Raw genomic sequence first — 25,147 nt, 5'->3', positions numbered from 1 at the left:
CTGCCCTTGTGTCCTGTGGAAGAGGCTGGCTTTTAGAAGGGTTCGGATATACCTGGGTCTGGCTTGCTTTTTCTTCTGTGCTGTTGTCTCAGGCACCTACATTGATTTTGAGTAAGAGCGGTTTCCAACTGGTAGCTTAATGTCCGTTTGGAAAAGGCAGGGTTTTCTCTGTTGCTACTGAATTGGAGTCATGAGGGGAGGCTGATGAAAGAACACACAGTCTAGCGCCACACATGCTGTGCTGCTGCTGGTAGTTGCACGTCGTCTCTGCCCGTTGGAAACAGTGAAGACAAATGTCTTAATCTCATCAAGGGAGGCTTTGGGGTTAAAGGTAACTTAGCCACACCTGCCTTGAGATGTGAGATGGTGACACAGAACCAGATATCAATCCTCCTCCTTGTTGGACTTTAGGAGAGGAAAGCACCTCAGATGTATGGAGGAGTTGAAAACATGTCCAGAAAACTCACCTTAGCCTGGAGCTAATGCTTCATGGAGCCTGGCTCTGGCTCTCCTTTGCCTCCTCAGTCCAGGCAGTGTCTACCGTGCCTCATGTGCAAGCAGCTGTCACCCCTTTAGTTGGTGTCAGGGTTCTTTCTTTAGAAAGTGATAATTTGCCTCTTCTGATATGTACTGAGTTGTGCCTGCTGCAGACATTATGGTTATGATGTGCAAGGAGGCTTCCCCCCAGAGACAAAAGTGTATTGATTTTCCCCGTGGTCCCTGGCTGGTGTCAGCAAGAGGTCCAAAAGGAAGAGCTCCACGATGCCGAGCATCCCGAGTTGAAGATGTAGCTTTCACGTCCTGGCTTGGCTGCCAGGCGCATCGATGTGCTGGGCTCTCAGGATTGCTAGTTACAGAAGCCGGAGCGCTGTGTCCTCGGCACACACTTGAATGACAAGTGAGCTGCCACTCTCCTCTAGGATAGAAGCAGCCAGTGAGGGCCAGATGGCTCAGTAGGTAAGGCTCCTGCAGCATAAGCCTAAAGCCTCACATGCATCCCCAGAGTTGTCCTCTGGCCTCCCCACATGGGCCCTGGCATACAGTACCCCATGCGCATATGCCATGCCAACACAGCTTTAATAATAAACAAATCAGCCAATTAGATATAACTGGGTGATGGGAGAATAGTATTAATAGATGAAAATTGTCCCTAGAAGCAGCAGCTGCCTTCCTGACCTACATTTGTGTCATTTCTTTATGCCATTAAGCAACATTGTAAGAATGTGTGGCTTGTTTTCACTTTGTTGCATTTTTAAATCCTTATTTACTCATTTTGATGCTTTTACTTTGTATTAGGTATTAGAGCCTGCCTCTATTAGCTCACTGCATTACTGTGGGGGAGGACGTAAGGGGCCAATCTGCACCTGTTGCTAATGAGTTCCGATGAGTAGGATGGAAATAGCTATCTGAGAGATATGCACACAGCCGCCAGTGTGACCCGTCAGGCCTTCCTGTCCCTGTGACAACCGAGGTTTGAAAATCGGAGGACTGTGCCTGTCGATAATTTCAGTCGTTATTTTTCTTGGACTGCCTTATAAATACCGTGGCTGATGGCCTCCAGACGTACACCAGCTAGACTGAGATGAGGATCTATTAGTTACGCCATAATGGATGACACCAGGGTCTGGCTAGAAATGTATTTTTTTACAAATGTTTTTTTGCAGCCTCTTTATTTGTAGATGTTGTCTTTGTTTTTCTTTTACAGTCTAACGGTCTATTTTCTGTTTTGAAGTTGGTGATATACGCGGGGCCTAACACAAACAGTAGGAAGGTTGCTGAGTACGGAGGCAACACTCTGGGATATGGCAGCCGGAGTGTCTTAGGAACGGGTTGGCCGAAGGACTTGGTGAAGGTATGCTATCAAGTCACAACTTCTTTCTAGAAAAGAAAGGCGACCAAAGGTTCCTTGTGGGCCCGGGGACTAAGGGTAACCCCAGAAAGCATTTGCAGTGGGACTGGTGTGTGTTAGGACCACATTGCTAGGCCTGCCACCTTCCCCACTTTTATTTAGAATCACCCTTCTTTTGCTTGTAGGACATCAGACCCCATCCATGCTGGAGCTTGAATCCAACTCCACAGGGCTCTTTGTGGCCCTGGTTGTCAGAACTGTCTCTTCCCTGGGCTGGGCTGCTAGCTTTGCCAGCGTCCTTTTCTGGACATTGGCCATAGAGCACTGCAGTCTAAAGTTTTGAGTTCATGACTGACATGACTGGGAGGGATCACGCTTTCTAGTCTGGACCTTGGAGCTACTCACAAGTGTGTACCCAGAGCACACACAAGGACCAGAAGCCTGCTAAGCCCATGTGCTCAGTGTGTTTCCTACACACAATGCACCCACTGTATGGGCCAGTGACAGTGGGCTGTCTGGTGAGCCAAATCCAGGTCTGCTCTGCCTCCTCCTTGACTCAGGTGGGCTTGGGGAGAGATGAGGGAGGGACAGAGCAGAGCGCAGGTGGATCTCCGCGTTCTCAGACAGCCAGGGCTGCAGAGAGACCCCATCTCAAAAACAAACAAAAAAGGTAAATTGCTAAGCCAGAGTCAGGAAGAGCACAACATCAGATCAAGACCTTATCTCAAAAAATAAATATAAATAAATAAATCAGTCAATCTCTGAAATATATTGCTCTCTTGGAAATTGTCTTTTTTTTAAAGTTCCTTTCCCCCTCCCCCTTAAATCCTAAGGTTGAAGGCGATACAGTCACCTTCTCCTTTGAAATGAGAAGTGGCCGTGAACACAACACTCCTGACAAAGCTATGTGGGGCTTTGCTTGCACAGTCCGCGCTCAGGTACTGACCATAACACTGCTGTGGGCAGAAAACTCTCCTGTGTGCCTTGCTGACGGGTCATATTTGCCTTGGAAACAGGGCAAAATATGAGACACTCTTTCACATGTCTCTTCATCAACAAGTGGGGGCCTAGCAGGAATGAGTGAGTGGTCACTTTATGGAATGAAAAGAGCTGGAACCTAAGATCAGTTCAGCAGCATAGGAGCCTTGTGTGGCCAGGACTCCGAGGCCTGGAGGAGACCTGACTCTAGCATGTTCGTGCAGGGCAAAGACAGCTGGGACACTCAGTTAACATAAGCATTTTGGGTCAGGAGTTGAGTTCCCCTTGGGTTGTATTAGAAGCTTGGAGGTCGCCTGAGCTTACCTCACCATAGAACCTCTGAGACAGAGCTGTGGGCTAGCATGTGCACCCTGTGAGACAGACAGGCAGGGGTCTCTGTCCTCTGTTTATCAAGCAAAATGACTGCTACCCAGTCGTTGATCAAGGTTTGCATTTGACTAGACATAGCCAAGAGCAAGCAGCCTAGCTTCCTGCACATGATTCCTGCTTTCTCTGCTATGAAGTCTCCCCAGAACTGTGCTGAGACCTCATTCCGTGGTTACTCCAGTGCCACCCTTTCTTCCTGATGTTGGATACTGTACCTACTTCCCATAGCAGCTGCGCTTGGTGCTGCTCTAGGAAACCCAGTGGAGATGGTCAGTGGTGGAACGCAGCTTGCAGTGCTGTGCCAGAGCCCACTGACTCGTGCATGTGGTTTGCCCCGTCTGCCTTGCAGGAGTCCTCAGAAGATGTCTCAGGAGGCTTGCCCTTCCTGGTAGACCTGGCCTTAGGTCTGTCTGTGTTAGCTTGTTCCATGTTAAGAATCCTATACAATGGACCAGAAATTACCAAAGAAGAGGAAGCCTGTCAGGACCTGTTGCGATCCAAACTTCTACAAAGGTAACAAGGTCTGCATGCAGCTAGTTCCGCCCACAAACAGTAGTGTTACCCAACCCTCTCATGTCTGAGAGTCTTAGGAATGGCATTAAAATATTGCCCCCTGCCTTCTCAGCCTTGCTACCTTTTCACTAACACCTTGGGACTGCCTAAGTCTTTCTCCATTCTAAACACCGCACAGTTGAAGGATCCCCAAAGGGAGGGTAGGTGTGTGGTGAACTAGCCAGACATAATGGGATGTGGTAGTAACCATGTGCTGCTTTCGTCTTACTAGGAAGCCGCAGGGTTTCCTAATAGCATTGGAAAGGAGGTAGATTCTTCCATACAGTGTTCAGCTCAGCCTCGGTAGCTTTGCTGAATACATAGTGGACACGTCATGTGAGCTTGAGTGTCTCGTGTAGCTGCAGCCATTCAAGTAGTTTTTCAGTCATCTTGGTTACGAAGGGGCGAAAGCTTCATTTCTCTTGTCTCTCCCCAGGTGCCAATGGCAGGTGGAGGCCAACGGTGTCATCTCCCCTGCCCTTACTCCGAGTCCCTCTCCACTGCCGCTGACCATAGAAGAAGACAGAGAATTCACCTACCCCTCGGATGTCCTTGTGCCTCCCGTTGGGAACTACTTTGACCTGCCTCGGATCAGGCTGCCTCCAGGAATCATGATAAAGCTCAGGGAAATTTCTGGGCGAGCACGACCTCAGTTTAGACCAAGTATAAAGTATGTTCCAGAGAGTGGGGATGCACGTGAACCTTAATCTTAAAGTTTGCTTGGGGTTGGGGTGTAGTTCAGTGGAAGAATGCTTTTCTCTTATGTATAAGTCTCCGGGTTTGAGCCCCAGCACCATAAAAATAATTAGTTGAATTGTATGAAAATCATATATTTACTTGATGGACAGGAGCCGAGTATTTAGGTGAGCCCACCAGGTGGCCAGTGTGTCTCCTAGTGTGGCCCTCCTGTCACAGTCGCAGCCCCTGGGAGCAGTGGTGTACAACCCCACTTCACTTTTGTTGAAACTGAGAGTCTCGGGGGTGGGCCTGTGTGTGGGGGTAAGTTTCCCGTGGGATTCTGATGCAGGTAAAACCTGGCAAGTTCAAGGTTTTTCTGACAGTTTGACCTTGCACTTGACCTCAGCTTCCACTTTTGATTTTTATGTAGTCTGGGAGCTCATCTTTACTTGCGACTCCCAGGGACATAAGAGCCCAAGCCTTAGAGTCACATATGTGCTTGAGCAGTTCTTAGCCTGAAGGCTTCCTTTGCAGGAGCAAAATCACTCATTTCAGAGACAAACTTAGAAAGTAGATAAAATTTTAAATTAAACAGAAAACATTTTTTGTTTTATTACTTTTTTGTGGGATGGGGGGCATATGCATACCATGACACACGCGTGGAGGTTAGAGGTCAGCTTGCAGAAGTCGGTTCTTCTTCCATCCCGTGTGTCCTGGGGTTCAAACTCAGGTTCTTAGACTTGGCCACAAGCCCCATTCTCCAGTGACCCCTCTCAACTCCATAAAGCGCACTCTGTTTAACCCTGCATCCCACGCACTGCACACCACAGTCTCAGGACTGCGTGAAGTCAGTACGAGCAGGCAAGTGGTACCCAGCTCTGGGGTTTCCATTTTGTTTTGTTTTGATTTGATTTTTTCTTTAAAATTCACTTTATATCCCGATCACAGCCTCCCTCCTTTCTTCCCAGTCTCACCTTTACAAATCCCTTCCCCTTGAAGCTGTTTTTATTCTGTGTACGTGGGAGTGCACATCCCCATGGCTGAGTGCACAGAGGCCAGGCAAGTATCCGGCCCCACCACTCTCAGCTTCATGCTCATTCATTCTTACTGAATGAGGCTTGCCACTTGGCATGACTGGCTGTCTACGAACGCTGGTGTCAGGATGCAGTCATGTGCAGCCTCACCTGACCCTTATGTGGGCACCACAGACTGGCACTCTGGTGCTCAGACTTAGTATCCAACCCAGTGAGCCAGCCCCACAGCTTCCAGAACCACTGCTCAAGAACTTTAAGATCTACCCCCTCTGCGATATGATCTAGCTCAAAATATAAAAATCTAACTATGGGAGGTACCTTTCATGTTGATGTTTAGCTTGGTCAGCCAGTGTCAGTTTTATCAGCTGATAGACTAAGCTGGTTGCCAGCACATAGCATCTGCAGTGCCACCGTCTCGTCCTCAGTGTAATACAAAGGTGACAGTGAGTCAGTGTTTGAGTCGAAGCCTACAGTTTCCAGCCTGTTGCATATGGTGCTGCTGAGTTCTGCTTAGCACACCTGACTGGTGTCCATTGTCACCACAGAGAGGTGATCCAGCCCGATGTCATGGAGGAAATGGTGGTGTCATGTGTTATTAAGCACTTGAACTTGGTTGATGCGCTGCAGTCCCTAATCAATTTCCAGTATCAGGAAGAGCATGCTGAGGAATATGATTTATTGTGTAAAATCATGGGAGAGACCTTTAAGAAGCTCAATGCCATGGAGAGACAGCTGCAGGTAAGTGAGGACGGAGCCATGAATCAGCTGTTGGAAACTGAAGGCAGCGTTCACTAGCTGTCATCAAATGCCGTGCTCACTGATGCCCTCGTTTGGTCTTGCTCCTAATCCATGTTGTGTTTTCTACCCCCCTAGAGTGTGGCTGAGCTGGAACAGAAGTGGCAAAGTGAGGCTGAGGATGCCATGCAGGGGAAGCTGGAGAACAACATGCCTTTCTTTTATGACTACCATTTTAATGAGGTGAGCACAGAGTGCGAGTCATGGGGGCATGCCACTTAGAGAGCAACAGCGCCACATGTGCTCACGCAAGCATGTCTGCAGAGAAAGCAGTGTGACTTTCTGAAACCTGTCCATCGTGTGACACACCCATCCTCTAGAAGGTTAAATAAAAGTAGCTAGGCCTATACGTCAAGATATATATAAGTGCTAGATTTTTAACTGGTTGATAGCGTTGTACAAAGGCTAACGCTGTTATTGAGCTGGTGAGAGTCTCAGTGGGCTGAGGTGTTTGCCCGGACCGAGCTCCAACCTCAGGATCAATGGTAGAAGGAGCTATCCTCTAACCTCCACACCAGCACTGTGACAAGTGTGCACAGTCCCTCACCCACATGGTACTATGTAAGAAAACAGACAAACAAACAGAGGGAAAAGGAATTACCTTATTATTAAATTTTACTTTCAAACTTTAAGAACCCCCAAAAAATGTAAAAATATGGTTTAAATTGGAAATCCCCAGAAAATAGGCCATTTTTTTTTAACTTTTATACTATCAAATAAAAATATACAATTCCAGACCCCAGAAAGTCAAGACAGGAAGATTGTGAGTTCAAGGACTCTGTGTCCCAGAGTTAGGTCTGCGGCTCCAGCGCCCTGGTAGAGCACTTGCTTCTGAGTCCAAGGCCCTGGTTTAATTCTGCAGAGCAAGAGGCAGGGGTCACTTGTTCAGAAGCAGGGGGCACAGCAGAGGCGGTGGCTGATCCAGCATCGCGTGTCTAACAGTGTTCCTTGAGCTTGGTTCCTGCAGGTCATGCATAACATCTTGTCTTGATGTTTCCTCCTTTAGAACAAAATGAAAGAACTAGAGCTTTTGTGTTCAATGAAGGAAGTCTCCTTCGACGGAAATGATCTTGAAAACATGGTCCTCTCACTGAGGTTAGTGATGTTACTCACTCGCCAGTCTGACTTCTCCCCTTGGTCCCAGGACACCACGGGTCCAGTCCCTGTTAGGCTTTGCAGTGTTGTGTGTTCACCAGATTCTTAGCCAAGCTTGCTGGTAAGTCCCAGCAGCTTTGGTCTGAGCCCCCAGAAGGTAGCATGGGCATTTGAAACAAACCCAGAGAATCCTTGGGTGGAGGAGGGGCAGGGGAGCGGTGCTCACTAGGAGACTGCCTACTTCCTGTCCTTGTCCCTGAAGGCTGCGTGGGATGAGCTGGAGAATGACTAAACCCACCCCAGTCTCTCTCTCTAGGGAGAAGTTCCTCCAAGAAGTGAATTCTCTTACTCAGAAACCCTCCCACCCGCTGGCCAAAACAAAGACACTGGTGAAGAGTCTGATGAACCGAGCAGAGCTGCTGCTGCATGTTACCATTGCAGCCCAGTCGGGCCTCACCAGGAGCATCTCAGGAACACCAGCAGAGACGCCTGGTACTGCTCCAGGCCCTGGCCTGGCTGTGTTCATTAACAGACATCAACTCTTTTCAAAGAATCCACTCCTAGCAACAAAATAGGAAATGGAAACATTTTCTTTCTTGTCTCTTAAGTTTCTTTAGTCTCTTAAGACTTAAATCCCTGTGGAGTCATCCTGATGGGTCCCTTTTGGTGATGAAGGTCCTCCTGGGGCATCTGAGGAGAGCAGTGGCGTGTGTGTGTGTGATCAGTGGCCCCTGTTTTAAGTTCATGGTTCCCGTAGTTCCATATGCAGGTGTATTTCAGAGTAACAAGCTATTGTAGTCAGTATTGTGAGTTTTACTGCACCGATCTGCTTCCTTACTCAGAACTGGGTTTGCATTGTGTAGGACCTTCTGGCAGGGCTGCTCATGAGTTCCCGTTACTGGAAACCCTGGGTCACGTTTTTTTAAGTTTATTCAGTTTCTTTATACAGTTATTTTTGGTTTATGGGTGCTTTACCTGAATGTATGTCTCTGTGTCTGGTGCCCACAGAGACCAGAAGAGGGCACTGAATCCCCGTGAACTGGAGTTACAGATGGTTGTGAGCCCCATGTGGGTGCTAGGGTCCAAGCTCAGGTCTTCTGGATGAACAGCAAATGCTCTTAACCTCTGAGCCACCTCACAAGCCCCTTCCAGGTCACATTGCGATCCTTAGTTTGAAAACGTGTCTCCCAGAGAGATCAGTGAGTTCCCAGTATGGTTCACTCTGTAGCCCTGGCCACAACTGCCTTCATTTTAAAGATTTATTCATTTATTATATATAAGCACACTGTAGCTGTCTTCAGACACACCAGAAGAGGGCATCAGATCCCATTATAGATGGTTGTGAGCCACCATGTGGTTGCTGAGAATTGAACTCAGGACCTCTGGAAGAGCAGTCGGTGCTCTTAACCGCTGAGCCATCTCTCCAGCCCCTAAATAGCCTATTTTTAATGGAAACTTCTGTCACTGCATAACATTGGTGACACCTTGCAGGGCCCTCAAAGTCTTGAGGATAACAGGCTGGTAGCACCTGAGAGACATTCTTTTCTTACCATACTTTTGGTTTAAGCTGTCTATTCTTAAGATGTGAGATGACTTTAATTCTGACTGGATTTCAGGGTTTTGTTTTGTTTCTTTATTTTCTTTTCACGTGCAGGGTGTCTATGTGTGCTTATGCCTGTAGAGGCCTCAGGTCCAAGGCAGTCTCTGAAATAAATGATCTTGCATTTATTTCAATTAAGAAATTTGGAAGTGAGGGGTTGGGGATTTAGCTTAGTGGCAGAGCGCTTGCCTAGCAAAGGCAAGGCCCTGGGTTCGGTCCCCAGCTCCGAAAAATAAGAAAAAGAAAAAATAAATAAATAAATAAATTTGAAAGTGAGGCAAAAAAAAAAAAGTTGGAAGTTCCCATTTATATACCTACAAAACAGAATGCAGGGGTGAGGCCCTGTAAAGATGTACAGCTGTGGCCCAGTGCGTTCAGTGCCTGCCTACCTAATGAATATGCAGTTGGCTGTGAGCTCAGTCCCTGCCAAAGGGACTGGGGGATGGGGGGGATTGGCGCTTCTGTTTTGCACCTTCTTCCTTTTTTCTCTTCAGTCTTAGACACTGAACCTTGGACTTTCTGATGCTAAGCAAATGCTGGACCACTGAGTTATAGCCCCAGCCCTCCTGCTTTTCAGAGTGCTTATTTTGAAGTGAACACTGGTAGTTATTACATGAATTTTTGTCTGTCTTTGGAAAACCACTTTAATAAAAGGACTTTAGATTTTCAAGCTAAAATACAGTTTAACCACATATTTAGGTTTGTAAAATGACTGCTCACTCTCTTTGGTTTGCTTTGCTAGCCAGATTCCTGGTTGAACCCTGACTGAAAGTGAAGATGCGCTTAGCGTGCTCCTTCCCTTCCGATTGGCCATTGCTCTGCCTCCATCCACATCAGACAGCACAAATGTGAAGCAGTTTTCCTTTCTCTTGCAGCATGCAAATCAGCTTCAGAAACAAAGGTGGCGTCTCATGCTGTCCGGCAGCCTGTTTTCCTTCGCAGCATGTCTGCTCCTTCTGACCTGGAAATGATTGGTAATGAAGACTTGGAATTTACTAGAGCCAATCAGAGGTAACGGTCCTTCGCCAGAGTGGGCCCAGGGTGTACGTGCACATGGTTTCAGAATGGCTTCCTAAGCGTGGCTCCTGTTTGCTCATCTATTACAGTTCTGTTTTCTGTAGGCGTCGCCATGTGACCAGCCACCGCAGCAGCTCCTTTACACTCTTACAGTCACTGGCCATCGAGGACAGCAGGGACAAGCCCACTTACAGCGTCCTGCTTGGGCAGCTGTTTGCTTTCATTGGCACCAACCCTGACCAAGCGGTAGGTCACAATGTGCAGACCTCTGAGGAGTGACCCCTGGCAGCTGGAACCCGTATGACAGTGGAAGTCAGCATCCCCTCTTGTGCATTTCAGGTGTCTAGTAGCAGCTTCCTTTTGGCTGCACAGACAAGATGGCGGCGCGGGAACACTCGGAAGCAGGCCCTGGTGCATATGCGGGAGTTGCTGACTGCTGCTGTGCGAGTTGGAGGAGTGACACACCTGGTAGGGCCAGTGACAATGGTCCTTCAGGGGGGACCCAGGTCAGTGGTTTCTGTTGGTTTACACTGTCCATGCACCATGGGCAAAAGCACATAGTGGAATTTGCTAATGTCTTTCCTCAAAAATCTTTTCAGGGGTGAGGTTTGAGACAGAGTTTAAAACAGCCCTGGATGTCCTGGCACTTCTCTGTAGACCAGGCTAGCCTCAAACTCAGAGATCCACCTGCCTCTGCTGCCTGAGTGATTAGACGTGTGTACCACCACTGCCCGTCTGTCCTCAACTATTTTTATTGTGATGTTGATTTTGAAAACCATCTCAGGATACGTGACAGAATGTGAAGGTTTCTTACACCTGCAGTCCTCCATTGTCCCCCGTTCTTTTGGGGGGCTGTTGTACCAACCATGTGCAGAGCTCCTTAGTTCTCTTTGTCCACGTGAGCAAACATCTGTGCAGAGATGACTTTCGTTACACGTTTTCCCTATGATTTAGATTGTCTTTCCAGCCCATCATTAGGGATCTGCTTCTTCATAGGGTTTTTTTGTTTGTTTGCGTTGTTCTTAAGTTTTTATGTGTATGAGTACCTTGTCGCTGTCTTCAGACACACCAGAAGAGGACATCAGATCCCATTACAGATGGTTGTGAGCCACCATGTGGTTGCTGGGATTTGAACTCAGGACCTCTGGAAGAGCAGCCAGTGCTCTAACCACTGAGCCATCTCTCCAGCCCAATTCTTCATTGCTAAAGGCATCACAGAGCTCCACTATGCTGTTGTCTTTACATCTGACTCATGTCCAGTCACAGACATGTGGATCGGTCATTGTTTTCTTTCACTTCTGCACTGACTGCAGTGATGTAGTCAGCATCACTTCACACACTTGTGATCATTTTCCTTGGCCAGTTCTAAAGCCATCTCTGTAAGCCCTGACCCAGGAGAAGGCTTGCACATGTAGCTGGGAAGGTTTTCGTAGCAGAGTACAGAGGTCCTCAGAGAACAGAAAAGATGGAAGCTGCCGCTGGGGCCTGTGCCTTCTGCTGATCTTTGACGCAGTGTGGCCAGCGAGTAGAGGGCCAGCAGCTACTGAGGTGTTGTTTGGGGAAGTGTAAGCATACTGTTACTGTGCAGTGTGTGAAGAGTATCCTTGTGTCATTCAGATGCTGATCTCTCTGCCCCACATCTGGTTACACTGAGGACATGGACTTGGATTGCTTATTCTAAGCATCCCCTGCCTCAACACTGCATAGACATTGCTCCCCACTTATTGTCTGATTTGTCAATAGAAGCAGGTCAGCCAGTGGATGAGCAGAAGAGAGAATAGGGATGGACTTCTGATCCCAGCCATGGGAGGGGAAGAAAGATAGGAAGAGAATTCTGGCACGAGGAAAGGAGTCCATGGGAAGATATCATGGAGCAGAAGGAGAGAGAGGGGGGAAGAGGGGGAGGGGGAGGGAGGGGGAGGGAGGGGGAGGGGGAGGAGGAGGGGGAGGGAGGGGGAGGGAGGGGGAGGGAGGGGGAGGGGGAGGGGAGGGGGAGGGGGAGGGGGAGGGAGGGAGGGGAGAAATACTAAAGTAGTCTTAAGTGGAAGCACCTTAGGTACTTGGGCTGGGAGGTAGCCAGATCAGACCTAAGAATGAGAATACATTAGTACTGCTCAGCGATTATGCCGTAAAGCTTATACTCGCATTTATTTGGGAGCTAGCTGGGAATAAAGACAAAAAATCATCTCTTTAAAATTGCCTTTCTTGAGAAACAACTCCAGAATGTCTGAGGCTCGAAAGAAGTCCATGGCGGCTCCTCCCTGCCTTTTGCCCATCACAGTGGAAGAGATCACCATGTTCAGAGCCAGCAATCCCGGTGACAAAGCCTGTGCTCACTAGCTAGACTACTTACATGTGTGTGTGCGCGCGTTTTAGACTTACATTCATTCCAGGGATCACACTCTGCTTGTCAGGCTTTTGAAAATAGGACTTTTACCACCAAACCATCTCTCTGGCCCTCAGTTTCCTATTTTTAAATTCAACATTATTTGTGTTTATAAATGCAATTACATTACAAATATTTGTGGATAAATTTGATAATTTCAGTCCTCAGTTAGCACTAAATAAGATAGAACCAGCCACGCTGTGTTTTACACTGGGAAAGGATCATTTCCCATCCCCTGGGCTCTCACACTCTAGTACTTGGAGCATGACCTTAAAGGAGAAACGTAGCTAATCTGTTTAGGCCTTGGTTCTGCATTAGTGTAACTACAAGTCCAGTCCTCAGTGCTCCACAGGACATAACAGACATGCCTCAAATAAGTAGTTTATTAGTCAAAGCATTTGGGAAACGAGTATCCGTTTCCTGCCCCTCAGACTGTTGTCATCAGAGATTCTAAAACCTGCAGTGGAGAGCCCTGTGTCACCTTCCCTAACCCAGACTGCCTGGGTTTTTTATTGTTGTTGTTGTTGGTTTTTGTTTTGTGTTGATTTGTTGTGTCGCATCTTGTTTAAGGACCCCTGGGCATCCTTCCAAACACTCCTCTGTGCCCTGGAGCATTTGGCACTGAGCTTGGTGGTCCCCAAGGTGCCGCTGGCTCCAGATTCTTGTCAGGGGCTTCTCTGGAGAGCTGATGCATGCACTTCCCTCATTAAAGTCACTTATCATTGATGTCTTGGGGAAACCTGAACTTGAATTTGTCTCACAGAATTGAAGAGCTCACCTGTGGTGGGATGGTGGAGCAGGTCCAGGAAGCCTTTGGGGAGACCATGACGTCTGTTGTGTCTCTGTGTGCTCGGTACCCTATTGCTTGTGCGAACAGCATTGGACTCCTGTGTACCATACCTTACACCAGGTGAGTGGGCGTGGCCTTTGCCATTCCGAGGATAGACCAGATAATAGAGGACAACTTCTTGTTTTGTTTCATATGACTCAGTTCCTAACTCCAGGCCCCCACACACGTAGTATACACCACACTAGACACACACACACACACACACACACACACACACACACACAATCTTTAAGTTGAATTTACCTAATACCTCCTAAAGCTTTTGTCCTGCTATCAAGAATCTAAAGTTCCTTTTCTGAGTTGCTATGTGACTAAACGCTGCCACTAGAATTATATTACACAGTGCAGATTTGGAGGTTCAGGGAACAAAAAGATATATCTGGCAAGAGTCTTTTATCTTGGCACAATTCCCTTATTTCTTGGGTCACTTAATTAGTAGCTTGGAACTGTAAGTGTTGACGGACTCATTCCTTGAGTGCTCTTATAATAACAGTTACTGGAGTGGCAGGTATCGGGGATGCGTAGTTGTTTAGAGCACTGGATGCTCTTCCAGAGGACCCAGGCTCAGATCGAGGCACCCATATGGTGGCTCACAACTGTCTGTAACTCCAGTTCCATGGCCTCCAAAGGCAGCAGGCACACATGCTGCACAGATAAACATGGAAATGGAGCATATGAATAATTGTATAGAAAATAGATTATTAGGGTTGGGAATTTAGCTTAGTGGTAGAGCACTTGTCTAGCAAGCACAAGGCCCTGGGTTCGGTCCTCAGCTCCAGGAAAAAAAAGAAAAGACAACAGATTATTATTTGGTTTGTTACTGATATGACTCATCAGCTTCCAGCCTGCTGTCCTGTGTGAACAAACCCAGTTTTGAATGCCTGTCTTTAAGGACATCACCATGACAGGAACGGCATCCTAGGTGACTGTACATGGCAGCACCCTTAACAAAAAACATCCCTGATGCCCTGAAGCTTCCTGAGCCTTCACCCAGGCTCAGTGGAGTGCATCCCCTCTGCTGTTCACCAGGAGTGAAGAGAAGTGCCTGGTCCGCAGTGGCCTTGTGCAGCTCATGGACCGACTCTGCAGCTTGAGCAGTCAGACCGAGTCCAGCTCCAGCGAGAAGCAGACGAAGAAGCAGAAGGTGGCCACCATGGCCTGGGCTGCCTTCCAAGTGTTGGCTAACCGCTGTGTGGAGTGGGAGAAAGAGGAAGGTGAGCAGACTTCTACTTCCTTTCTGTTCGCAGTGGGTGTGAGGGGAGGTCTTTATAAAATGACCAATCAGGTGACCTTGGCAGGCTGGTAAGTTCTCATGAGACTGTGCGTGGGTGTGGTTCTGTAAGAACTCACAGTTCCCCTGTGCTCCAACAACATCCTGCCCTGTAAGGGAGATGCAAGATCATTTCCATGTAAATGTTCCTCTGGCACTAACAGTCTCCACATAAATATTCCTGTGAAATACTTGTGCCACTGTATTTTTTTTTCCTTTTTTTTTTAAAGATTTATTTATTTATTTTTGTTTTGTTTTGTTTTTTAAGATTTATTCATTTATTATATGTAAGTACACTGTAGCTGTCTCCAGATACACCAGAAGAGGGCATCAGATCTCTTTACAGATGGCTGTGATCCACCATGTGGTTGCTGGGAATTGAACTCAGGACCTCTGGAAGAGTAGTCGGGTACTCTTAACCGCTGAGCCATCTCTCCAGCCCCTATTTATTTATTATATATAAGTACACTGTAGCTGTCTTCAGACACACCAGAAGAGGGCATCAGATCTCTTTACAGATGGTTGTGAGCCACCATGTGGTTGCTGGGAATTGAACTCATGACTTCTGGAAGAGCAGTCGGGTGTGCTCTTAACCTCGGAGCCACCTCTCCAGCCCCACTGTATTTTTTTTTAAGATTTATTTATTATGTATAAGTACACGTCGCTGACTTCCGACATACCAGAAGGCGGCATCAGATCCCATTACAGACAGTTGCAAGCCACCATGTGGTTTCTGGGATTTGAACTCAGGACCTCTGGAAGAGCAGTCAGTGCTGTTAACCACTGAGCCATCTCTCCAACCCATGCCACTGTATTTTAAAGAGAATATTTTCAAATTTTATTTTCAGTGGGCAGTCCAATTTTAAAAATCAACTAGGGCTGGAGAGATGGCTCAGCCGTTAAAGGCTAGGCTCACAACCAAAATATAAAAATCAACTAAAGAGTTGGAGAGTTGGCTCAGTGGTTAAGAGTACTTGTTGCTCTTGCAGAGGACCTGGATTTGATTCCCAGCACCCGCATTTTGACTCACTATATATGTAACTCATGTCCAGGGGGACCTGAAAGCCTCTTCTTCCCACTGTGGGCACCAGATACACGCATGATACACATAGATACATGCGGGGGAGACAATCATATATTTAATTTTGTCACTTTTATTTAATTTTATTTGATTTTTCAAGAAAGGGTCTCTCTATGTAGCCCTGGCTATGCTGGAACTCATTCTTTAGAGCAGCCTGGCCTTGAACTCAGAGATCCACCTGCCCCTGCCTCCCAAGTGCTGGGATTAGAGGTGTGCACCACCACTGCCCAGCTACACTTATTTTTTTTTTATTTTTTTTTTCCAGAGCTGGGGACCGAACCCAGGGCCTTGCGCGTGCTAGGCAAGCGCTCTACCACTGAGCTAAATCCCCAACCCCTACACTTATTTTTTTAAAGTTAACTAAAGAGCAGTTTTCCTCAGTGTTCAAGGTCTGTGAACTTACTTTGTTTTTAGTCAGCATCTCACTACATGATCCTGGCTGTCCTGGAATTCACTACATAGACCAAATTATCCTTAAACTCATAGAGATCCACATGCTTCCACCTCTTGAGTGCTGGGATTAAACATGTGTGCCACCATGCCCTAATTTTTGTTAGATACATGTGTGTGTGTGTGTGTATGCACATTGGTGATTTTTGTTCTTTTAGGTGTATATGTGTATATGTGTGGATGGGCACACTGTAAAGGGCAGAGGACAACTTGTGGGGGTTAGTTCTTTCCTTTTGTCATGAGGGTCCCAGAGGTTGAACTCAGGTTGCTGGGCTGCCATAAGCCTGATTAACCACTGAACCAATTTGCAAACCCTGTTTGTATTTTAATGTCTAAACAGCCTGTTCTACTATAAAATAGACAGACGAGGAGTTAAGCCATTGTTCCTTTAAGAACTGTGGTCTGGGGGCTAGAAAGTTGACTCAGTACTTAAACGTGCTTGCTGCTCTTTCAGAGGACCGTGCAGTTCCCAGCATCCATGTTGGCAGGTCACAACCACTGTAACTCCAGCTTCAGAGGAGCTCTTCCGGTCTGTTTAGCATCTGCACACACATGTACATATACATGCAGACACACACACACACACACACACACACACACACACACACGTTAAAATAATAAACATGTTTTAAAAAAATAACTATGGTCTGACCATGCAAATTGGTAAAGAGATAATGGTGTTGTGGGAGGAGCCAGTGCAGTGTCGTGCTCACTCATGCCGTGGGACAGACTGGCCGGGCTAGACATCCAGCAAGGCTCCTGGGGAGGGCGGTGTGAGCAAGAGGACTGAAGAACTGAACACACAGCATGCCTATATCCGGATTCTACACAGGCGTGCGAAACTCAAGACATGCTGTGCACTTTACAGAGGATACTTAGGAAGTGAAACTAGGGTGAACATGGAAATTGGTGTTATTATATATGAATTAATTGTACTTCATTCTCAGGGGGAGGCCTCCTCTTAGCACTGAATGTTTATGTGTGGATATTGTCCAATGAGACTGACTGGTTAGTGTAACACTGAACAAGTACAATGTGTCCAGAGGATGCTCTAATACAGGGAGAGAGGGGGAGGACTCACTCTGCAGGGAGACCCAGAGGGAGAATTCACCATGCCTACAGGCCCTGTGCTTTCCTTCAGTCCTCACTACCCTTCCTTTCCTCTCTCCAACTCTGAAGGTGGCAGAGGGAGAATTCACCATGCCTACAGGCCCTGTGCTTTCCTTCAGTCCTTACTACCCTTCCTTTCCTCTCTCCAACTCTGAAGGTGGCTCCACAGAGGCTGTGCACTCGGGGCTGGCCCGGCAGGTGTCCAGTCTCCTCACCAATCACCTTGCCCGAGCTACTGAGTGCTGTGGCAACCAGGCTGCTGGGAACGACGCCCTGCAGGACGTCCTGAGTCTTCTCAATGACCTTTCCAGGTATGGAAGGCCCTGAGAGCTGAAGAGCAACCTGTTTTCCCCTCAGTGGCTGGAATAACTTTTGCTTCTGTTGGTTTTTGGAACATCTAAGTTCCTAGACCTTTTAAGACACTGGTGCTTCAAGAAGAATTCTAGAGAATAAAGTCGCTGAAACAATGTTCAGTCTGAAAATGGAAGGATTATCTAGAGGAGCAATGCACTGTTTTTTGCTTTATGACTTGGTGGCATCAGCTGCTGGCCTCACAGGCATTCCAGTTACACTCCCATTCAACCCCAAATGTCAGCTCCCCAGCCAGGTTCCATTCGCAACACCCCACACTCAGCCACTCAGGACCTGTAATTACCTTGTTCTTCTGCACTGTATCCTTGAACAGAAGTGGTCCTCTGTGGGCCTAATCACCCTGCATTCCCAGGTCATGTACTGACAAGTGCTTTGGCTTTTGCTGGCTCAGTAGGTTTGGCTGTGGCAGGTCACCCGTGTTGGGGGTTGTAGCAGTGTGTGACAGCTTTGCTCTTGGCACACACGTTTTGAGGGCCGAGACGTGGAATCGCAAAGCTGGTTTGGAGTTCTGGCTTTTGTATTCTTGGGAACACCATGGGCATGTGAGCTTGGCTACCAGAGTTCATAGAGGAGGGGGACACCAGCCTTCTCAGGTGTTGCCCGTCCGTTATGAACACCTACTAAACACTTGCTCCGGATCATCATTCCCTGCACACCATCCATGGTATCCTCCTCCTGAGGTCTCAGCTCCATGTTTGTCCAGCTTCACCTAGAGAAAACTTCTGACATCTGGGGTGATCTTCTCAGCACAGCGCCCTCTTTTCCCCCTGTTTTGCAGGAGCCACATAGGGAAGGCCATCTTGAGCCAGCCAGCCTGCGTTTCTAAGCTCCTCTCTCTACTGCTGGACCAGCGTCCATCCCCAAAGCTGGTGTTGATCATTCTTCAGTTATGCCGGGCTGCTCTGCCTTTGATGAGCGTGGAGGACTGTGGGAATGTGGAGCTCCCGCCCTGGAGCTACTCCGTCCCCTCCCTGAACAGTGAGCAGGAGGACCCCAGTGACCCTGCTTCCAAGATCGCCTCTCTGCTCTTAGCCAAGCTGGCAGACTATGTGGTCCCAGGTGAGGAGGGCCTGTCCAGCAGGAGGGTCTGGGAGGTCAGTCCTGCGGTGGCCAGGCCCCAGATGTGCCTGTGTGCTCTGTGTAAAGGCGAGAGACGGGAAAGGGAGGGGAGCCCCACAAATAGTTCTGCAATGTTTCTGAATGGGCCTTGATTTTTGCTTTAAGGATGTCAGACGGTTCTCTCTCCAACTGCTTCTGAACCTGACACCACACTGACAAAAACCAGTCCTAAGAATTCCTTAAAAGGAGATAAAGATCCTGGAGAAGAGAGTGAAGCGGTGGATGGCAAGCTCTCCATATTTATCCACAAGCGGGAAGACCAGTCCTCCCATGAGGTCCTGCAGCCATTGCTGAGGTGACTGCAATGACTGATAGTGATAGCTGCATGACATCAGAGGCCACAGGCACTGTACTAACCCTGTGCTATGGTGACTGACTCAGTCCTCTTGACAACCCAAGTAGGCACCCACGGAGTCTGTCACTCCTGACTGCAGGCCTGGGCCTCTAGAACCCCAGTGTGAGCCAGCACAGGGCTCAAGCATGTGCTGAGCCTCCCGTGTCCTGGGGGTGTGCAGTGACTCTCCGCTGTGAGAAGGACCGTCAGTGCTTCAGTTGTTAACACTCTACAGCCCTCTGCAGATTCGGACATGTCACCTTGTCCTTACAAGAAGGCGGGGAGGCCTGCTGTATAGCCCAGGGTCACTTAGACGGCAGACCAGTTCCTTTGCAGTGTCTGTGAACTCATCCCCGTGGGATGGATCCCTTGTTTGCCGCAATGGCATATGAAAGCAGATAGCCTCATGTGAGCATGGTCACAGTGAGTGTTCAGGTGGAGCCCTCCCATGTGGCTGCTCAGACCACCGAAGGACTGATGGGTCATTAGGAGGAGAGCCAGGCCTTTCCTCCCTGCAGCCTTGCATGCATGCTGCTGTTGAGCCTCCTGACAGACTGCCTCAGAGTTCAGAGTGCCTCCTTTATGCAGAGCCCTACCAAGCTGTCTTCAGGACGTGATGTTTGCCCTGCTCTTTTGTTTGTGCTTCATTTTCATGTAGGTTCTTAATGTCAGAATCCTTTAGTTTTGTTTTCCAAGATAGCAGTTCTCTGTGTAGCAGCCTTGGTTGTCCTGGAGCTCACTCAGTAGACCAGGTTGTCCTCAAACTCACAGTATCCGCCTGCCTCTGCCTCCTGAGTGCTAATTTCAGAATTCTTACAGACTTCTCGGGACTGGAGAGATGGCTCAGTGGTTAAGAGCACTGGCTGGTGTTCCAAAGTACCATGGTTCAATTCCCAGCACCCACATGGCAGCTCTCAACTGTCTGTAACTCCAGTTCTAAGAGACCTGACACCCTCACACATACATGCATGCAGGCCACACACTAGTGCACATTAAAATAAGTAAACCAAAACACTTAAGAAAACAACAGACTTTGTTTTGGGTCCTAAAATGTCTGTAATTATGAAGGAGGTTATTTTTAAGGGAGAGTGTGGATTTTAAAAGCTATCTTTAGGTGCCGCAAGACAGTGCAGCAATAAAGCTCATTGCCGCTCAGCCTGGTGACTCGGGCTTTATCTCCACAACCTACTTGGCGCAAGGAGGGAACTGACTCCTATGAGTTGTCCTCAGCTGTCTACACCCATGCTGTGGTGCATGAGCACATGTGCACACGTGCATACACTAACGCCAGTTTTAGCATTAAATGGTGCCTGCACATGATTAGGTTAGTGGGTGACACAGCCCTCTGTCACATTCCCCTGTCATAGTGGCTCACCTTCTCTGCCTTCCTTCTTGCAGCAGCTCAGAAGGACGGCCCTTTCGACTTGGTACTGGTGCCAACATGGAAAAAGTTGTGAAGATGGACCGAGACATGACCAAGGTAACCACACGGAGAAAAGTGACAGAAGTGCCTTTGCCACACTCTGGACTTCCAGAAGAAGCCAGGCATTTTTGTTTTGTCTTTTTTTTTTTTTTTTAAGATTTATTTATTATCAATAAGTACACTGTAGCTGTCTTCAGACACACCAGAAGAGGGCATCAGATCCCATTACAGATGGTTGTGAGCCACCATGTGGTTGCTGGGAATTGAACTCAGGACCTCTGGAAGAGCAGTCAGTGCTCTTAACCACTGAGTCATCTCTCCAGCCCGACACTCAGCTTCTTGTCTTGTTTTGTTTATGTTTTTTTTAATGTTTTGCTTTCTCTTTTGTAAAGATTTATTTATTTATTTATTGTATATAAGTACGCTGCAGCTGTCTTCAGACACACCAGAAGAGGGCATCAGATCCCATTACAGATGGTTAGAGCCACCATGTGGTTGCTGGGATTTGAACTCAGGACCTCTGGAAGAGCAGTCAGTGCTCTTAACCACTGAGCCATCTCTCCAGCCCTTGCCTGTATTTTTAAGAAATTATTTTTTAAGAAGTTGATTCAGTTGGAGGTGTTAGCATCGACTGCAGTCCCAGCTGAAGCTCCATTTGAGACCAGGCTGAGGCATAGGTGAGACCAGCCTGAGCAGTACTGAGACCAGTCTGAGCTAGGTGAGACTAGCCTGAGCTAGGTGAGACCAGCCTGAGCAGTCCTGAGACCAGCCTGAGTAGTAGGTGAGATCAGCCTGAGCAATGGAAACAAGGCAAGTTAGGTGTCAGCTCAAACTTACTAAGTAGCCAAGAATGATTTTTAAATCTGATCCCACTGCCTCCATTCGCATGAGCTGGGATTACAGATGTGCGCCTGGTGTCTGCAGTGCTGGGGATTGAACCCACAGCCTTATACGTGCTTGGTAAGCACTCTACCAACTAAGCTACATTCCTCATAAAAGAACTCTTAGACTCGACCCACAATTTTTTCTTAGCCTTTTAAAGAAAGGTTTATAGTCTTAAAATAGTTTAGAAATTGAAAGCTGCTAAGAGAATAACACTCAAGAATTACCAGGGCTGAGGGTGTGACTAGGCTGGCAGAGCGCTTGCCCTGGGTTTAATCCTCAGCACTTTGTAAGTCAGGAGTGGTGACCTGCACCCGTGACCCCAGTGCTGGAGAGGTTAAGGGGAAAGAGAATGAGAAGTTTAAGGTTTCCCATCACCGTATCTCAGGTTTGAAACTCACCCGGCATACATAGAGTCTTAAACAACAGACAAAAGGGATTATAGACAGATCATAAAGATGTAAAATATGTTCACACTCACAGCTCATTAAAGGAAGAAAAGCAACAGCTATGAACAGTTTTATAAACCGTATTTTAATGAGGTATTGTTATGAGATGGTAACACTCATTAGTATCGAGCATGGGTGAATACACATCTTAAAATCCAGAGGGTTGGGGCTGGGGATTTAGCTCAGTGGTAGAGCGCTTACCTAGGAAGCGCAAGGCCCTGGGTTCGGTCCCCAGCTCCGGAAAAAAAAAAAAAAAGAACCAAAAAAAAATCCAGAGGGTTTTGAAACCCACCGTGGGGGCATGCGCCTTTTATCCCAGCACTCAGAGGCAGATGCAGGTGATGTCAGAGTTGGCTAGCCAGGGCTACATAGTGAGGTCACAGCATGTTCTTCGGATTTATGTGAAAACCAAACAGAACACAATCTATGTATGTAAAAATACGGGATAGCTAAAGACATTAACACTCGGATAACGAGATGTCAGGCATGTCGAAGCAAACCAGTCCAGCAGATTGTGATGTATGTAGAGCAGGACACTGTAATCACAAAAGGATAAAACCCACGGGATTCAGAGTTTACGGAAATCATAACGTATGCGTGTTTCATGTTGTTTGTGGTATTGATCACTTTGGTGATGGGGAAGAGATCTGAGAGAGTCTGAACTGGGAAGAACGAATGAGCCATGCAGGTGTCTTCAACCCAAACCCCAGGGTGGCTGCTGTGAAGTGATCACAGAAGAGGCCTCAGCCGCCCTCAGGAAAGCAACCAAGTGGGCACAGTCGGGCCTCATTGTCAGTGTCGGGCCACCAGTGGAATCCATCAACCCAGAGACTGTGAGTGGGCTGTCCACAGGTGACAAGAAGAAAACGGCCCAAACCTCCATCTGCCGAGAAAGGAACTCGGAACTGGCCAGGTGAGGCTCTCGGTGCTCCCCTGGAAGTGCTCCTCCAGACACTGCAGAGTGGTCTGTTAGTAGGGTTTGAATCTCTACCATCCCTGACCTGCTGAAAGTAAGGAGAGGGGACAAGAACTACTCAGTAGTAGCGAATGCTCCCAAAGCAGTGCCTGGGACTGCTCAGGGGAGAGCCAGGGCTGCTGAGGCTCCCAGCCAGTGAACATGGCAGCTAGAGGAGCCTCCCCATGTCAGCCAACTGTTTGCTCACAGTGCTTCCTTCTCCAATGTCTTCCCCAGGGAGTCAAGGGGAGAGCTCCTGGAAGGGCTCATGGTGCTGCAGGGAGTGACCGCAGCAGTCTGGGACTCTTTGATCCCCAAGGTTTCTGTGCTAAGAAGCTTGGGGTCATTGTTACAGGGTGTGTTAGTCAGCATTTCCTAACTTACTTACCTCTGGTTTGGAGGTTCAGGTGCTGGTATTGCCATGACAGATCCTGTGCATGACAAAGTGTTTCCATGTCCATGTAGGAGCGAAGGAGAGTTGGAGGAGCCATGCTCAGGCCTTTATACAGCCCTCCTGTAACTAGCCCCTGTGAAGCCAAGTCCCAGTCATCCACAAACCTCCAGTCTCCCATTAGCTCCACCCTAGGACCACACTCGAATCACTGTGGGCCCTCGGGAGACAGATGATACTTAGAGCATAGCACAGAGGATTCTCCACATCCCCCGCCCCCCAAAAAATCAAGAAGTGTTTTCTTCTTGGTGTTCATTTGCTTGTCATTTGTCAGTCAACAAGTTCTGTTTGTTATGTGTGAGCCCTTCATCAGGTGTGAACAGGAAATGTTTCCATCCTACATTAGCTCTGAAACCACTTTTCTGTAACCCTTCCCCACAACTCCCTACACACACACACACACACACACACACACACACACACACACACACACACACACACACACACAGAGTTTCTCTGTGTAGCCCTGGCTGCCCTGGAACCTACTATAACAATCAGGCTGGCCTTGAAGATTTACCTGCCTCTACCTCCCCAGCCTTTTCTGTACTTTTAGCCATCACTGAGCATTGAAATGCTTCTGTGTTCACACTTGCAGAACTGACCCCGTGCGCCCCTTCATCAGTGGGCATGTAGCAAACAGTATGGCCGCAGAAGTGATCGCCTTGCTTCATAGCCTGCTAATGGCACCAGAATCTAATGCTGCTCAGATATGGACCACAACGGCAGAAAAGGTTAGTGTGGGGCTGCTGCTCAGTCAAGGGAACGAGAATGAAAACCTTAGACAGGGTCACCGGGAGAGAGCATTCCCGAGTTAGTCAGACACAGCTACACTCCGGCAGTCTCCCCTGCCCTGCCAAGTCTCCGCATATCGGAGAGACGCGGCAGCCCTTGTTTCTTTTTGTTTGCCTCAGACTGTTACCAGTGTCCTGTATTCTTGATTTATTGGCCATGTTCAGTCTATTGGAAGTCCTAGGAAGGCCTCTGTGCCATCACATTGCTGAGTGCTCTGTCTCGCACTGACGCCTCACACTGGTTTAGGTGCCAGAACCTCAGCTCTGTAATTCCCCTTTCTAGGCCACTCCTCAGGCTAGGGCCTGAAGCATGCCCTGGAGCTGAACTCAGAAATGCAAAGTGGGGATGGTTTCCCTCAGTGAATGCCTGCTGGACCTTGGTTGGTGATAGCTTCTCCCATATTATAGTGTTGTATATTCCCTGTTCTGCCTGATACAGTGGTGCCCATGGTAGAACAGCACTGGCTACACCTGGTAGTTTTGTCTCTCCTATATGCAGAGTTCCTGTGATAGCTGGGCCCCAGGTCACCATTAGTCATTTCATTGGTTTTGGGACCAATAGCCAGTGCTTTAATTCCCAATGCCTGCCCCCCAAGATATATTTATTTTATCTTATGTGTCACTTTTGCCTACATATATGTATGTGTACCATGTGCATGCCGTATGCTTATGAAAGTCAGAAGAGATTGTTAGACCCTGTGGAACTGAGTTACAGATGATTGTGAATCACCGTGTGGATGCTGGGAACCAAACTCAGGTCCTCTGTGAGAGCAGCACCTGCTCTTAGCCACTGAACCGTCTACGCAGCCCGACCGCCCTCCTCCTCACACACAGGTTTTGTCTCGAGCGTTGATGTACATTCCACAACTAGGGAAATATGCAGAAAGCATCCTGGAAAATGGGAGCAGCAGTGGCAGGAAACTCGCCAAGCTTCAGAGGATTGCACGCCAGGCTGTTGCCGCCCTCTGTGCACTGGGAGGCTTTAAAGAGACCATCAAGATTGGCTCCGAGGTCCAGGTAACCCACCGCTGCTTTCCCTCCCCAAACCTCACCTCAGCTAACCTGCGCTCTAACTCCTATCGTTTACCCAGAGGGGCAACAAGCCTTGTTCCGTCAAACTAAGGAGTAAAACTCGAAACATCCTGAGCTTCCCTCGACATCACTCTGTGCATTGCTCAAATGCTAAGGCAGTGCTGTCTGATGTCCCCGTGGGACTCGTGTCCTAGGGCATCAGTAATG

The 25,147-nt window shown here is 48.1% G+C and overlaps 1 protein-coding gene across 15 annotated transcripts in view; it reads left to right on the top strand.

Annotated features, from left to right (window-relative positions):
• Window positions 1-25,147, top strand: part of Hectd4 (HECT domain E3 ubiquitin protein ligase 4) — a 148,896-nt gene that overhangs the window by 78,383 nt on the left and 45,366 nt on the right. For 5 of the 15 annotated variants that reach the window (XM_087578467.1, XM_087578466.1, XM_087578463.1 and 2 more), the window contains 20 exons: window positions 1,706-1,852; window positions 2,683-2,787; window positions 3,564-3,727; window positions 4,203-4,436; window positions 6,024-6,216; window positions 6,352-6,456; window positions 7,280-7,368; window positions 7,685-7,860; window positions 9,844-9,979; window positions 10,075-10,231; window positions 10,325-10,491; window positions 13,135-13,281; window positions 14,251-14,435; window positions 17,290-17,443; window positions 18,283-18,563; window positions 18,729-18,918; window positions 20,356-20,437; window positions 22,422-22,624; window positions 23,713-23,848; window positions 24,743-24,925. In XM_087578467.1, the coding sequence (XP_087434593.1) occupies window positions 1,706-1,852; window positions 2,683-2,787; window positions 3,564-3,727; window positions 4,203-4,436; window positions 6,024-6,216; window positions 6,352-6,456; window positions 7,280-7,368; window positions 7,685-7,860; window positions 9,844-9,979; window positions 10,075-10,231; window positions 10,325-10,491; window positions 13,135-13,281; window positions 14,251-14,435; window positions 17,290-17,443; window positions 18,283-18,563; window positions 18,729-18,918; window positions 20,356-20,437; window positions 22,422-22,624; window positions 23,713-23,848; window positions 24,743-24,925 (3,234 nt within the window). 15 annotated transcript variants of the gene reach the window in all.

The sequence above is a fragment of the Rattus norvegicus genome, chromosome 12 (assembly GCF_021556685.1).
Source record: "Rattus norvegicus strain SHRSP/BbbUtx chromosome 12, alternate assembly SHRSP_T2T, whole genome shotgun sequence".
Taxonomy (NCBI): domain Eukaryota; kingdom Metazoa; phylum Chordata; class Mammalia; order Rodentia; family Muridae; genus Rattus; species Rattus norvegicus.
The sequence above is the reverse complement of the archived record's forward strand: the minus strand, read 5'-3'. Positions and strand labels throughout refer to the sequence as shown.